Genomic DNA, 16,929 nt, shown 5'->3' on the forward strand with positions numbered 1-16,929 from the left:
TGGATAATGAAGCTGTAGTATATAGGTACAATGGAGTATTATTCAGCCATAAAAAGAAGGAAATCTTGCCGTTTGTGACAACATGGATGGACCTTGAGGACTAAGTGACTAAGCTAAATGAAATAAGCCAGATAGAGAAAGACTAATACTGTATGATCTCACTTATATGTGGGATCTAAAAGAAAAACTAAACTCATAGATAACAGGGAACAAATTGGTGGTTGCCAGAGGCTGGGAAGGGGTGGGCAAAATGGATGGAGGTATAACGTACAGCATAGTGACTATAGTTAATAATACTATATTGTATATTTGGAAGTTGCTAAGGCAGTAGATCTTAAAAGTTCTCATCACAAGAAAAAAAATTTGTAACTGTATGGTGATGGATGTTAACTAAACCTATCGTGGGGATCATTTCAGAATAGATACAGGTATCGAATCATTATGTTGTATACCTGAAGCTGTTATATGTCAGGTGTATCTCAGTTAAAAAAAGCTACTCTCATGACCTTTCCTAGTCATTATCTACTCCCTTTCACCAAGGGTAACCACTGTTACAGTCATGCATTGCTTAATGACGGGGAGATGTTCTGAGAAATATGTTGTTAGGCGATTTCATCGTTGTGCGAACATCAGAGTGTACTTATGCAAACCTAGATGGTATAGCCTACTGCGCACCTAGGCTATGTGGCACTAATCTTATGGGACAACCATCGTATATACGTTCTGTTGACCGAAGCATCAGTTACGTGGTGCGTGATTGTATTACTTCTCTCACCATATATTAGTGTTGTCTGTTTTTGAACTTTGTATAAAACTATACATTATGTAGTCTGTTGTGTCTGACTTCCACTCAACTTTATGTGTATGAGATTCAGTATTTTATTTTTTCATTGCCATATAGTATCCCATTGTATGAATTAATATGCCACAATTTATCCATTCTACCATTAATGAAAATTTGAGTCATTTCGAATATTGAGTTATTACAAATAATATTGCTCTGAACATTCTTGTAGATGTCTTTTGGTGTACAATATGCCAACATTTGGTGATGTTTTTGCTACCTAGTTCTGTGACACTGAGGCAAATAGTGATTTACAGAATAATTTTAAATCACACCATAAAAATTTAGTTCCTGTATTGTGATTAACTAGTGTAAAGAAGTGTCAGACCACGAGGGAAACCTGTTGATCAAACACGGCTGTGGTTATTAACCTTCCCAAGCAGGGGAGAGGACTGCCCTGACAATTCTGTAGTGTCTCGAAAGAGGGATCAGGGCAGAGTACTTCGAAGGCTTTAGGGGCTAGGCTTAATCAGAGGGTGGTTTTGGGTCAGGTTTCCTCGAATTTTTCTAGTTTCACCATCTGTAACTACAATGCTGTAATACTATAGTCTTCTGATGCTTCTAAATAGTTGTTCTACCGATGCCACCACTAGTTCCAGGAAGCTTATATCAGTCGTTCTTTTTAACATTGACACATTTCAGCTTATTTGGAAACAATAACATTATGAAAAGAAGCCCTGGTTAAATATACTAAAATGATTAAATTGCACACTTTAATGGGTGAATTTTATGGTATGTAAATTGTATTCCCATAAGGCTGTTTAGAAAACAAATTAAAAAAAGAAGCCTTGGTTAAAAGTTCAGAGACCAAAATTCTAGGCCTGCCTATTCCATAAACAAGCTATTTATTCAGTCAGTAAATATTTGAGAACGTGTAGGCACAGAAAATCAACAAGTAATCTAAACTGACACGGTCCCAATACTCACAATGTGTTGGTAGGAGAGAGAGCGAGCGAGCTTGATTGTGCACGTAGGCCTAGGGAGAGGCGTGTTCAGACAGGAGAAGCACCTGCCTTGTAGCCAAGGACTGAAAAGAATGCCCTTGTGCCCAGAGGGCAGAAAGAGGGCAGAGCCTAGTGTAAGATGGAAGGGCAGACTGCAAGGAGGCCATGTAAAAGAGTGGTCGTTTTCTTTTGAGCAATAGAGAGCCATTGAGTTTTAAAGGTAAGGGAGTGGTGGCATCATATCTGTGTCTTGGAAAGATGGCTTTGGCTACGTTAAAATATATGAATTAGAGACATACAGTCGTGGACATAGCCACACTCATAAGGAGACCACAGTTTTAGTGAGAGATGATGGAAGCTTGGGACTAATGAGGGAGAGGGACATGTCAAAATAATTCCTAAATTTCTGGTGTCCAGAATTTGAAGAAAAAAGGATATCTTAGTAAACTGAGCTTTATAGAATTGTAGGGTAGGGTGTTCCAAAATTACCCTCTTAATGACTCATTTTTAAACTAGTGTAGATTGCAATAAATAGGAATGAAGGATCAGGCATATTGTCATATTAATCTACCAGTTGGCATTATAACCTTCACTTCCACTCTTATTGTTGCCTTTTAAAATGTATCCATTTAATTTGTCATAATGAAATTAGGCTGAAGGGATTTATAACTTCAGTAATTTAAAATGCAATGTGTTGCTTTCCTGTATTTGTTTCAACAACAACTGTGATTTTGTTCTTTTTGTCCTCAGTGTTTGATTTTCATCAAGCAGCTGATGGTATCCAGGAACAACAGAGACAAGAACAAGCAGGAAAAAAGTATGATATTTTGTGTGTGTGTGTGCGCGCGCACGCGCGCGCACGCGCATGTGCATACACACAGCTTAAGCATATCCAGAACCTTATGTTTAAATTCTAGGCCAGAGGTTTAAGAAAAATAAATATTAAAATATCCTGTTTAGATTTCAGAGAAAATCAATAGGATTGTGAAAATAAACTTACAGGAAATAACAAAAACAGAAAACAGTCATAATAACTTCATTCCTTGTGATGATCTCACCACAAGAGCTGCATCTTTCTTGTCTAACTCAAAGCTTGTTTTGATTTGTTTTTAAGTTTGGGTACCACAAAAAAGGGCATTGGCCCAGTTTATTCTTCCAAAGCTGCTCGCAGTGGACTGAGGATGTGCGATCTTGTTTCTGACTTTGATGGCTTCTCTGAGAGGTAACTAACTTGAGTTTCAAAATGGAAAGAGCGAATGGATTTTTAGGATTTTTAAAACCCAGGATACAAATTGGTAAAATCAGTGTTCTAGGTCGAACAGTGGTGGCTCGCCTTTTTGTTTTCTTTGGACTATTAAAGCTATTTTTTGTTACGTTCTCATTGGTCCTTAATTTCAGATTAACTTCGTGAAAAGTCACATGATGCCGGTACCATAGCAGTGCCCCAAGAAGACAAAGCCAAATTATAACTAAGGATTGGAGTTTTGAGTGGTTTGCTAAGAAATAGAGATGTTTTCAGAGGGATGTTTCAGTCCTTTGGTGGGGTCACCACACCCTAGAGCCTTCCTTGGTCCTCAGATTTTTCAGGTCCAGAGACTCCATTATGTCTCCCACCTAGAGATAGTTAGCCTCTCAGGTACTGGTGAACTGTCGTGTACCAAGCTCACCTTGAGAAAGAGCAGTGCCACATTGACACTTAGTCTCCGTAGAAAAGTCTCCATGGGAAAGCTGGTCATCATCAGAGAGCTATCTGGTGACTGAGTGATGAGGAGTCTGTCGGTTGTGTTTAATCACCGTTGGCATCAGAAGTATGACGTGCTGTATCCATTTTCAGTCAGCAGTGTGTCTGCACTGTGGGGCCCCTCTACTGAGAACCTTAGAGACAGATTGCTAATGTCTGCCTCTGTCTCTTTTAAAAGCATCATGTGGACTGTCCCCTTCTGTTTTTCACATAGTATCATATAATTAATTCGGATATAGTCGTGTGGTTACAGATTTCAGTCATCCCCCCCCCAACATCACCTTAATTATATTGTTGATACTCCTAAACTTGAGTAAAAAATATTTTTAGTGTTTCCATTTCTTCATGTGACTGATATCTTCTTTATTAGATTTTATTTCTCAGAATGTAACTAGTTTGGAGATTAATTTGTTATTAAGACTGCTTATCTACACAAACCATTTGAATTGAATGATATTCAGAATATTTTTAAACAGAAGTAACATCTTGATTTATCTATATTTCTCAGGTTCAAATTTCTGGCTAACCAGTACAAATCTATATACCCCACTTTGGAAATAGACATTGAAGGTGAATTACAAAAACTCAAGGTAATGCTTTCTGACTTTTATAATGTTCTTTTTAAAACTCGCTTGCCAAATTGGCATCTAGATCTTTCATTCATTTAGGCTTTGTGTTAGGAACTGAAAATATAAGAATAAAGAACATACGGTCTTTAATTTCCTTATATTATGACTGAGAAGATACACGTTAAATGGTTGGTAGTATAATAAGTGCCATGCAGATATGTGTAAAGTATTATAGGTAAGAACTGGTAAAGTGAATTGTTTGTCCTGTTTAAGTCTCAAAGCATATAGGCTTAAAGGGACACGGCGTATTTGAGTAACTTCTCATGATGCGACTTAAACAAAAGATTGTGTGGGGAGCAAGAGTGAAGGACCTGAAAATACAGTGAAACAAGTAGGGACCGAATCCTTGGTCTTACATTGGTCTTATGTGCAGTGATAGGGAGTTTAGCTTTTATCCTGGAGATGATGAAAAGCTACTGAATAATTTTGAGCAAAAAAAAGACTAGATTTGTATTATATAAAAATCACTCATAATAATGTGGAGGTCAGATAACAAAGGGACAAGTGAGGGATGGTAACTTTTCAAGCTAACCAGCCCACTTAGGAATGATAACCCATAGGGTCAATCTCTTTAGCACTGTGCTCTTAAGAGATAATCAGATAATTGGCCAAAGATGAGGCCAGAGTTGGCAACTGCTAGGTGTCAGTGCTGCCTGAGTCAGTCAGTAGTCAAGTCTCCCATCCTCTCCACCCTCCCTTCCTCCACTGTCTTCGGAGAATTTCAGGCTATTTCCTGAGTATCTCATTGCTCCTCTTCTGTAAATAAGTATGAACATCAATTCCAGAGCTGAATAGGAATGTATAAGCCTCATATGCCATTCTAGAACAGTTGCAGCCCTTAGGTCTGTCCACTCACTAAATTCCTAAAAAAAATGACCTCTAAGGAACATTCTAAATATTAGGTATTTGGATTTCAGTGTATTGATTCACTTAGAATAGACTGCCATTTTCTTTTCATTCTGTCATGCAAAAAATATTTAAAATTTATTACTAGCAACTTGGAAATATTTATGTGCTAAAGTACGGGTATGGCTTTTAGATTCTATTTTTAACATGTTCCATGTGAACGTAACATAGATGAGTAATAATGAACAGAACTGGGTAAGAAGATTCTTAATAGGTGATATATGTTAATCAGGACTTGAAGGACAAGGGGTGTGATGAATAGTATGGTCATTCCAGGCACAAAAAAAGGACTAAAACAGGAATAAGCATGAGATTGGAGACTAGAGCCAAGAGGGGACCATACTCTTTGATCAATGGTATAATATAGTCAGGTGGGTTCGTAAGTGGATTTTGGAATTTCCATACTAGCTGGCTAAATATTTAAACATAGTTGAGACTAGGTTTTATTAACTATAGGCCTTGGGGGAACTCTTGTTTTTATTACATTTTTAATTGAATTCTACAATTAAGCAGTATTGTTAACACTTTATATTTTGAGAAAGTTTTGTAATGCTCACGTGTAAAATGGTATTTGATATTATCTACCAGTAATACTGCTGAGATGTTTTGCTACAATGGAGTACAATGGCGAAAGAATACTAGCAATCAATTATTGAGATTTGCATGCTTGGCAATGTCGCTTGTGGCCCTCACCACATTTTGAGAATCACCCCGATGCAAAACTCATTTCAAAACTCATGGTTACATGGATTACAAATGCACCTTTTTAGATACCTCACAAAATATAAAAGCACAATGTAATGTAGTCAGTTCTTTTTATTTTCCTGAAAGCTGGTTTATGAAGTATGAGTACTTGGCTATTCAGAAGGTTGTCATCATTATTGGCAGTGAGGTTAATATAGAACCTTTGAATTTCATCGTGTCTCTACCTCTCTGGAGCTAGTGTCTCTTTTCTGGTTCTGGAGAGTCAGCGTGAGAGACCAAAGCTAATCCAAATGTTGCGGTAGGTGAGCACCATCACCAACCCCTTTCTACTTGGCATTTGGCTGTTTTCACTGTCATAAAGTCAGGTGATTTGTACTTGTACTGGTTATATTGTAAATTTATTGTATAGATTCAAATTGGTTTTTGTTTTTGTGTATAGGGTTATATGGAAAGGATTAAACCAATGGTGAAAGATGGAGTTTATTTCCTATATGAGGCCCTACATGGACCACCCAAGAATATCTTGGTAGAAGGTGCAAATGCAGCACTACTAGATATTGATTTTGGTAAGTAAGATGTGACTTATGGGGAGCTTAACTGAGCCCTACAGTACTTAAGATATAAATAATTAATGTTAGCATTAAGGGGTTTTAAAACAAGGCTTTTAGCTTCTATATTCAGGAATGATGGAAGTTTGTCCTCCTATACCCTTCTTTAAAGGAATATTGTGGAAACCACAATGCAAGTGTTAAGTTTTGTAGTTCATTAGAAAAATAAAATCACTATTCAGGTCCGTGTGGGTTTGGGATTCTATAAACTGATTTTTGTTGTTTGGTTCTTGGTTCAATTCCAGACCTCATTTCCTTGAAACTGTAAGATGATTAAATGAATCCTATGAAAGGATCTTTGTCTTTAATTCTGCCTTTTTTTAAACATCAGGAACTAATATACATTGTTATTAAACATGCATATTCTAAGATCTGTGGAAGTCTGTTTAATTAACTCCCTGGGCATGAGATTCTGAATGGATTTAGAGTATTGCCTCCATCTTCAAAAAGTTAATGCTTAAGGTCTTCAAACTACTGTCCCGTTAGTTCGTAGGCCTTTCCATCTAAACGTGGTCTCTCGGGATAAGTCTGATTGTTTTCAGCTTTTATTGACATTCCTTCGGGCTTTTGACTCCAAGTAAACCGGTTTAAACACAGCATTTCTATATAGTAAATATGGGTTTTTGATACCATAATATGCCTATCCAGTCTGGAAAGAAAGCAGAGTGTCTAATTAGCATAGTGAATAGTTTAAGTAAGAAGAGGATCTTTTGTGGGGGGGGGTATACCACTCTTAGCTTACTTGTGTCATTTCTAGGATTCCCTGAATAGAGATCAAAAGGTAGGGAAATGCTGAATAGCACAAAATTCTTAGTGTGCTGTTGTCACTCCAGGTTGCTGCTGTACCTTAGATATTCACACCAGGGAGTATGCTTTAAACTAACAGGAAACCGTTAAAATACGTAGATTATAAGTGCATATAGTGGAGTAACACTGGGGCTTTTGCATTACATTATTTAGCTGTCCATTAGGTGAGTACCTACCATGCAGAGCTGAGTAACTCCAGGAGCCTCTCCAGTGTAAGCGCTGTAGTTATAGTTCTAACCACCTGTGTTTTTATCTCATTAAAAGAGACAAAAAGAATTAAGAAGAAAACACTGGGGCTTTGAGAGGGCAGTTAACAGTTATATTCAGGTCTGTCAAATACCTAGAATATATTCAAATGCAGAATTTTCATAGTAATTGTTTTAAAATAATGTATAACTGTGTGTATATATATTTTAATATTTGTTTTTATTTTTAGGAACTTATCCTTTTGTAACCTCTTCAAACTGTACAGTTGGAGGCGTTTGTACTGGATTGGGTATGCCCCCTCAAAATGTTGGAGAAGTGTATGGAGTTGTGAAAGCTTATACAACTAGAGTTGGTATTGGTGCCTTTCCTACAGAGCAAGATAATGTGAGCCTATTTCTCAGTAAATCGGATCCAAAAAGTTTTAAAATAAAAATTCATGTTTTTTTTTTCCTTAATGAATTCTTGTCTTCGGTGCATTTCACTTAATGTATGAGATTGATCAGAGCAACATTAAAAAAGAAATTCAGGGGCCGGCCCAGTGGCGCGAGCGGTTAAGTGCGCGTGCTTCGCTGCGGCGGCCCGGGGTTCGCTGGTTCGGATCCTGGGCGTGCACCAACACACCGCTTGTCAAGCCATGCTGTGGTGGTGTCCCATATAAAGTGGAAGAAGATGGGCACGGATGTTAGCCCAGGGCCAGTCTTCCTCAGCAAAAAGAGGAGGATTGGCAGATGTTAGCTCAGGGCTGATGTCCTCACAAAAAAAAAAAAAAAAAAAATTATACACACTTTTATTATTAGTGGCAGCAGCTTGGCAACAAAAGAGGAGGGGTTAGAGGGTCCTTAAGGGTGACTGTAATTGCAAGGCTGAAGAAGGTGGGTTTATGAAGGGATTAGGACAGTGGAGGAGAAGGAAGAAGTTAAAAATAACAACTGCCTGTCACCAAGAGCTTATTAGGAGCGAGGGCGGAGGAAAGTGGTCTCCAGACACTGTCTCGTCGCAGCCAGCACTTGGTGCTGGTGACTCGGGCCAGGCACTGCCTCAGTGCTGTCGAATTGGAAGCTTTCTGGATCCTCACAGCAGCTCAGGGAGCTGGGTGTTATCACCATCCTTTTGTCCATTCTACACGTGAGGAAACAGGCCCGGAGAGCTGAAGTAACTCACCCGAGGCCACACAGACAGACAGGGCTGGGATTCCAACCTGACCAAGCAGCATTTTGCAAAAGCCATAATTGTGATGATATCAGAGTACAAGAGATAATGAAATGATGGCTTTAATCAGAAAGGTGTAAATTAGGGACTAGACAGATCACAGATGGGAAAATTAGGCTGTAGGGAGTGGCTGTATCTTAGATCTTTGAGCATTGTTTTAACTTAATTCTCTTAAAAAGGGCACTGTGATCAAAAACTTAATAGGTGCGAGTTTGCCTCCTGGTTTTCAGGAAAATCATCATACTACAGCTGTTCTTGGAACAACTGGCTTAACTTGTCTATTCTAATAAATACTTATTAACAACTGAGTTTTTAAAATGCAGCTTTATATTTTTTATATGTTAATCTAAATTTTAAGAAGTTATCTATATAACATCATAAAAAATATTAGTTTTAAAAAATGAAGCAAAAAGTGGACCTTCATTCTATTCTAAATAATGCTTCCCTCACATAAAATCCATCATCTCTTTGGAATTCTACCTTCAACTTAGTTATTTTCTGAAAGATGTTTATCTCAAAAAGACTTTGATTTGTTATATGATCTTAAGTATAATTCTACTGGATTTACAGCATTGGTATTCTAATCCTAAAGTTCTATTTTCTGTTCCCTAGGAAATTGGAGAGTTATTACAAACAAGGGGTAGAGAGTTTGGTGTAACTACTGGGAGGAAAAGAAGGTGTGGCTGGTTGGACCTTGTCTTGCTCAGATATGCTCATATGATTAATGGATTTACTGCGTGAGTATTCTTAGAAGCATTTATTTCGGGAAATAATAGGACAGTTCATGACCACACGTTAAATTTTGTGGAGTGCAAACTTGAGTTAGTACCCTAACAGAAAAATTTCACTCTTTAGCTTCCAAATGAAATTGTAGTTCAACGTAGAAGTAGACCAAGATATAAGGGAAGGGTACATGACGAGAGGGACCCCAAGTTATCTTCCTAGACATCCAAGGATGGGAGCATGGGCTTGATGGATGTCCGACTTCTTGATTCAAATCTCAGATCCATGCGTTGTGCTGTGTGACTTTGGGCAAGTTAATCTTTCTGTGCCTTTTCATCTTTTTTAAAATCTAGATAATAGTATTACCTACTTTATAGGGCTGTTTTGAAAATTAGATGAGAATGTAATGAGAGCATATAGGACATTGCCTGGCTCACTGAAAATGCTCAGTAAAAGTTGTTACTAACACATATACATAAAATATGTAAATAAATGTATTCCTGTCTATATTAATTAAGCTTAACTTCTAGTAGATAACAGAATAAAGGATAAAACAATAATTGGTGGATGAGAATTCCAAACCTAGTGTTTTATCTAATTTCTACAGATTTTCCCTTAAAACTCTGTTTTCCAGTCAGTTCATTGGGAGATTTTGATGTATCATTAAAAAGTCCGTGGTGTGGTTTCCTCACTCTCCTTTGACAATTTCTGACCAGAAAGGTGGAGGTGATGGTAACCAGAGTGAAGAAATGAGGGCTGCTGGCATGTGGGTGAACATACATATATCTTGCGGTCATCCGTGTGGGGCAGTGAGTTCTGCTGTGTCCCACAGTCACCAAATGCATCCTTTACTCCAGGCATATTTACATCTCACAAATGTTGATCAATCATAAGAAAGCTAAGCAGGAGGGTGTGGATTAATCGGTGGAAATCTACTATAATTATTAGAAAAGTAACTTACTAGTAGGTCAGTTAAGTCATTTTTTTATCATGAGGGAATTCCATCAGTATGTTGTCTTATAGCGTTTTATGTGTGGTGTGATTTAAAATATAAGCCTAACCAGTTTTCAGAATTGCTTTGGAACTTTTAGCTTTGTATGAATTTTCCTTTACTTCTTACCAAGATAGAAGTTAGGGCTTGTAAGAGTTTGCTGTTTTAACGTTGCCTTTTCTTCCAAAATTAGGTTGGCACTTACCAAATTGGATATTTTGGACATGTTTATGGAAATAAAAGTTGGAGTTGCTTACAAATTAGATGGTGAAATCATACCTCATTTCCCAGGTACTCTTTTTAGGCTATGTATAAAAAGTATTATTAGGTGAATGTGTTAGAGCAGTTTCATAAAGCTGTTCTGTATACTGTGTGATATATAGCCATAGGCTTGATAGGTCTTTTGTGAAGCGTGCAAGTATATACACTTACTGCTGGCATTTGTTTCATAGCTGCTTTCATTTGGGTGCTGGGTCACAGCAAGCATGTGCTCAAACTCAAAACACGAAAGCAGAGGCGTGGTGCCTCAGCCCAGTGATGCTGCTTCTGAATCTCATCTCCCCAGCTTTGAAGTAACTTCTGTGTAGGCATTCCTCCCTTCCTTGAGAAATATGGGGTAGGGGAAAGAGCCCTGCCTGTCAGGGTAAGCAGGTTCCTCATACGTTAACCCACCCTGTCCTTCAGGCCACACGAATGATTTTCTCTAACCTCTATTCTGGGTCTAAAGAGGGTGGAGGTACGGAGACTTCTGCTTGAAGCAGTGTGTTTTTTCAGGTGTATCTTTAGTTTTATGATTTCTTCAGTTACTCAGGAAGTTCCAAAAATGTTTCCAGCTTCCAGAAATAGGAACTGTTAATTTGTTTAGTGATCCTGTAAGATTGAGAATATGCCAAATGAAGGAATCTTGACTAGCTTAATGAAACTTGGTAGGCTGGTAGGTTTTGTGACTTGCTGATAACAACCAGTCCTTGGGAATTGAGAATAGCTTCAAGTTCTTAGAAACATGTTTAAAGTCATTCAACATCTGAGCCATCTCCAGTTCAGTTTCTCTTGACTGTTCTTTTCCTTGATTGTGGATCACTGTTTCTCTGTCTAATGACTTTTGGTTGAAAATTGGACATTGTGGATAATCTGTTGTAGAGACTCGGATTCTGTTTATCTTCCTCTGAAGAGTATTGGTTCTTGTTTTAGGGGACAGTTGAATTACAGGCTAATCATCTTGAACTTGTAGAACTTGGTTTATGCTTTGTTAGCATAGTTATGTGGAGAACCCAGGCTCTTTCCCAAAGCTCTCTAACCCAATGTGAGTTAGTCTCCTAATTCTGTCTCCTCTGTGATCTTGGCAGAGCTTGGTTTTAGGCTTCATTATGGGGATCTGTAGGAGGTTTTACTTGAGAGTGTGGTTTTCACTTTTAAGGAGCAGCCTTTCTGGTGTCTCAGCTGGACGCCAGAAGAGTTAACACGGAAAGAGATCTCTCCAGTCTGGCGGTCCTGGAGCTCCAGCGCACCCGTCCCTTCCCTTCCACCAGCACTGCTTGACCCCTAGAATTTTTGTCCCACTCAACTGTGTAACAGCTGCTACTGGTAAGCCTCCGATGGTCCCATTCTTTGCATGTCAGTTGAACTTTAGCCATGGGACTTTCACGTGGACCTGGGGTGGGGGACCGGGTCTGCATAGCTCCTTCCTCTCTGATACTCGGTCTCGATGATTCTAGCTGCTTCGGCTTCCCTGAAATCGGACATCTGCCTTCTCAGGTCGGTGGGACCACTGTTCTCTGCTGACTCCAGCGGTCAGGAAATTGTCCCTAGGCAGAGAGCTGAGTGGTTTCAGGACTTGCTTGTGAGTTTTCTTTCTCTCAGAAACCACAGTTTTATGCTGCCTGTTGTCCACTGCCTGGGAAGAGTCGTCATATATTTTGTTCAGTTTTTTCATTGTTTATGCTGGGAGAATTAGTCTGGAACCATGTACTGCATCATGGCTGGACGGAGACGCCCCGCTGAGTCTCCTGATTCCTTCTATTGTCTGTCACAGGCAGTTCTGAACCATCTACTTAGTGTGGTTCTTCACTTTGTCTAAGCTTCCAAGAACATTCCTAGCAGCATGTTTTCATCATCTTTGTATGGTGGATCATGGGCGAGCACGCCCATATCAGTCTATTTGCGTATTTGACTTTACTTTCCACCCCCCGCCGTACCCTTGATCCAGCGCTCTCAGGATCTAGTTCTGTACAGACTCCTTGGCTCCTGCTGGTCAATGCTGGCTCAGTCCTGCAGATCCTTCAGAATGTGGTCCCTTTCCTCCCTTAGCTGGCCCAGCGCTTCGTTGGCCAAGTTGTGTTGTGACTTGGCTCTAGATATTGTTTGCTGGTCGGGAGGGGAGGTCAGGGTAGCACCTGAGAGGGGCACATGCTGCCTTGTGAGGGAGAAGCTTCTGCATCATCGTCAAGCAAGGGGAAGCCTGAGACTTGAACAGGAATTAGTAGGCCACTCTGCAGGCCATCGGCAAAGCTAGGCATTCAGGATTTTCATGTACATCAACCCAGATGTCCCTCCAAAGTCTCAGGGTCCCACTTTTTCTCAAACAGGGCTCTGACTTTGTCGTGGCAGGTTTGCTGGATTTGAGAATTCACCTTTCTCTGGAGCTTCTGCTGACTGTATGACCGAGTCTCAAGCCTGATCCTCAGCTTTTTCTGCCGTCTGCTGTGGGAGATGAGATTCTCTCTAGGTGCTGCAGCCAGGGAGGCCCTCTGACTTTCACACTTTGCCTTAAAGTGGTGAAAGACCCTTAGTTTTCATCGATCTTTCGTTGTCTTTCTCCAGTTCAAGACTGGCCTTCATCTAGAGCCGTCCCATTCCATGGTTCCGTTGTGCTTATTTCTCGGTGCTTCAGATACTGCCGGTGCTGTAGTTCCCACCAGTGTGCTTCCCACTTCACCTCCCATGGACGTTGTGACCTTGCAGTACTACAGCATGCCAGAGACTATCCATACCCTGCCTCCCACAGTGGTGGTCCTCTCTGCCAGCAGCTGGCCGGTGATCCAGCTCCAAGATCCCATTTTAGAGCCTTCTTCCTCACACCACTCTGGCACCAACTGTCTTAGGTTGCGTTCCTTGGGAAACAGACTCTGATGTGAGAGATTCGCATGCAGGTAGTTTGTTCATAAGTGTTCTGAGCAACGTGTGAGGGAGTGAGATCCAGAGGGTGAGGCAGAGGGAGAAGTTGAGCTGCAAAGTAATTACATAAAAAGCACTCAGCTGATCCCATGGGAGCTCTGGGGGGGCCCCCTCAGAGTTGTCCCAGTAAGTATCCCACATTGACAAATGGCGGGATACAGGCTGCTCCAGGGAGGCAGCTCCCTTCAGTGGACGGCAGTTTCTGGGGAGATTCTGAACTGTGAGTTGTCACAGCAGGGGGAATGAGTGTCTCAGTCTTGAGAGGGAAATCTGGGCAGAGAGCCATCGCACCCTCTGCACTGTCCCTGGTCAGAGACACTGTCCTTGTGTAGTGCATTTCAGTTTCTGTTAGGGGTATGGAGAAAACAGTGAGGTGAGAGAAGGAAGACACTTTCCAGCTGAGCTTCTGTGCACAGTCACAAAAGTGGTGGACGATTTCCCGACGAGAGCAAGTATGCGAGCCTTATTTCTGTGAGACTGCTGCTGTTATGCAGATCTGCAGTTCCTCATCCACACTGGAGAAATCTGAAAGAGTTCTAAAAGTGGGAAGTTTTTAGTTTGGCACCAAAACTCATTTGACAGCAAAACCTGATTTGAGCTGATGTTAGAAGTAATAATCTACCCACTTAGAGTGAATAATCCTGTGTTGCTGCAGAAATATGTTTGATTCTAAAATACTACCCCAGAGGGTCTATGCACTGTTTTATCTTTGTAAACTCTGAAAAATTCTAAATTCCGCAACGTGCCTGGCTCCAGGAAGTTTGATGAGAGATTGTGAACCTCTGATATATCAAAAAGTTGTCTGACAGCAGGCAGTGTCCGCCATGAACAAATGTACTTCTCTTTAACTTTCAGCAAACCAAGAAGTCTTAAATAAAGTTGAAGTTCAGTATAAGACTCTCCCAGGATGGAACACAGACATATCAAATGCAAGAACATTTAAAGAGCTACCTGTTAATGCACAAAATTATGTTCGATTTATTGAAGACGAGCTTCGAGTTCCAGGTAAATATAAACACTTTGTGAACAGCTATATTGACTTTTCCTGCTTTTGACTTAAAGAGAGATTATCACATTGTAGAGTGCTCATGATTTGCAGAAATGCCCAGGAAAATAGACAACAGTTTTATTCCTTAGAGTAAATATATTCATCTTTCTCCAATCCTTCATATGCCTGAAGACAGTAGATTACGTCTCACCCTTTTTGACCCTGTCTTAATCCCGTTACGTCCGTTTTTACCCTGTGACATTCATTCTTGTTCCTTTCTCCCTCTTAATAACAAATCCTTTCGTAGCTTCACCACCACCACCAAAAATGGTTGGTGGTTTTTTCATTTGGAGTTAAACTTCCCTTGAGAGTTGGGGGAATTTGTTGAATACATATTAGGAAATAATAGTTCCTAAAAAATAGGAAATCTAATTTGAAAAAATGTAAGAGAAGAATAAAGAATAAAACTTCCTTATTAAAAAACAAATGTTAGCTGGCCAGGGAGTTAGGTATAACCACATTATGGTTGTGACTAGTCCTGTGAAGTTTTTCTTTTAACACATTGCTTTTCCCTTTTATTTGCACTGATGGAGATTTGAGAGAAAAGTGAAGTGGGTGGGAGGTTTCCTCCATATGAAATCTATTATGTCCTTATTCTTATTTTGTGCTGCGGTTCATTTGAATTTGTGGTTCGTCTCAAATCCATCTGTATTGCTTGCTGCCCCCCACTTGATGTCAGATTCAGTGAGCACGCTTGCTCACTGCTCTTGGTCAACATTTTTTGAAATATAAACCAGTGAATTTAACAATGACATCTGTAAAATACCAGAGGTTTACCACGTGGTGCAGATGGTAGAGAGTCCCACAGACTGTATGGAGGCGGTTCCTAAGGCTGCGCAAGGTAAAACTGTCTCCTCCAGATAGTTCTACTTTTTGAGATACAAAAGTTACAGTGACACTTCAGTATTCTCTTAGCATCATCCATTCATCAAAGATGCTTATCTTTTCAGTTATTAGGAACTTGATCAAAAGCCCCTTAAGTCTCTGCTTGTTTGGGCCAATATTTTACTATCCTAGTTATTAGGAACTGAGGAATTGTAAATATCATGCAATTATGAAACAGGAAATGGTAAGACGAACTACCGTGTGCTGCTCTCGACTGCACTTTCCGTTTACAAACTGGCACAATCTGCTAACAGAATAGAACAAACAGGAAAATGTTGACACTGAGAAAAGTGGGGGATCTGTTAATCCCAGAGATTGAACGTTATAAATGAATTAATAATATCATTGTACTTTTTTTCCCCTTGCAGTTAAATGGATTGGTGTGGGTAAATCCAGGGAGTCTATGATTCAGCTCTTCTGAGGAGTCCAGTGACGCAAGAAACACTCCTTTGTGAGGCGGAAAAGGACTTTCTTAGCTGTTTCATTTCTGATCTACAAATTTCAAGAATAAAGACATCGAAGTGAGTTTTAAGGCCCACAGTTGTTTCCAGTCTTGTAAGACCGCTGGCTGGTGTGGAGAGAAGCTTCGGCACATTCCAGTGCCAGCTTCCTAGCTAGCATCATTGCCGAATCACTTGATGCTCCTGCTGCTCATGGTGCCTCGTGTTCTTTTAATGTTTAGTAGTAGTGTAATCCACGTTGTTTGGAATCTAAAATAGAGTTACTTTCAATGTAGCTTTTTTTCATTGTTGTCATTGTGTGTTCATAGGTTTTACCTCTGTTATATGGTAAGAACAATTAATGCAGTTTTGCACAAATATTTTTACATTCTGATCATTCAATTCTGTCATTGTAATCTTTGCTATTAGGAAAAATGATGAAAAGAGGAATTCTGTAAACTTTTGTAATGCTATAAATTCTGTTTAAATTGTGAACTGTTTATTTTCTGCTGAGACCATTGCAAATTTGAGCTTTGGCGGGGGGAGGCGGTTATATTCATGGGTCCTTGAATTTGTACAGAACACAAAACTTATTTCTCTCTGTAAATTATTTAATACATTGAACATTTAACTCAATGTTCAAAGAGAAAAGGTGTTCCCTAAAGCAGTGATCTTAATGTTAAAAAAAAATTAGTCATTAAAAGACCTGTTGTGATATTTGGTGGATATTTTTCTTTAATTTCAGACTTTAACTCTGAAATGTGTAGCTTTCCTTTTTTATCTTACCCTTACTTCCAGATCGAGTGGGTTGATTTTTCAACATTGTGCCTGCCAGTATGCCTACAAAATCCTCTATAAGTGTCCACATGAACCCAAATTGTTCATAATTTTGATCATGCGTTTATTTTGCCTTTCTTGAAAAAAAGGAGGGGTTATTTTGACAATTAGGCTTAACATATTGTGTTGTAGATTACCCTTCAGTGAACTATTTTAAATGTTGAAATTAGGTGCCACTTTATTTTATTATGCTATCAATAGCTGATTAAAAAGGACCAGATATTTCTAGTA

The 16,929-nt window shown here is 39.5% G+C and overlaps 1 protein-coding gene across 1 annotated transcript in view; it reads left to right on the plus strand.

The window, feature by feature from the left end:
- The window catches only part of ADSS2 (adenylosuccinate synthase 2), a 41,011-nt gene extending 24,082 nt beyond the window's left edge, over positions 1-16,929 (plus strand). Inside the window, exons 5-13 of the mRNA XM_058533521.1 lie at positions 2,539-2,605; positions 2,903-3,010; positions 4,038-4,119; positions 6,209-6,335; positions 7,621-7,775; positions 9,213-9,337; positions 10,508-10,605; positions 14,344-14,493; positions 15,790-16,929. Of these exons, the coding sequence (XP_058389504.1) occupies positions 2,539-2,605; positions 2,903-3,010; positions 4,038-4,119; positions 6,209-6,335; positions 7,621-7,775; positions 9,213-9,337; positions 10,508-10,605; positions 14,344-14,493; positions 15,790-15,842 (965 nt within the window). The 3' untranslated portion in view covers positions 15,843-16,929. The remainder of the gene's footprint in view (positions 1-2,538; positions 2,606-2,902; positions 3,011-4,037; positions 4,120-6,208; positions 6,336-7,620; positions 7,776-9,212; positions 9,338-10,507; positions 10,606-14,343; positions 14,494-15,789) is intronic.

Source organism: Diceros bicornis, chromosome 38 (genome assembly GCF_020826845.1).
Source record: "Diceros bicornis minor isolate mBicDic1 chromosome 38, mDicBic1.mat.cur, whole genome shotgun sequence".
NCBI classification, from domain to species: Eukaryota; Metazoa; Chordata; class Mammalia; order Perissodactyla; family Rhinocerotidae; genus Diceros; species Diceros bicornis.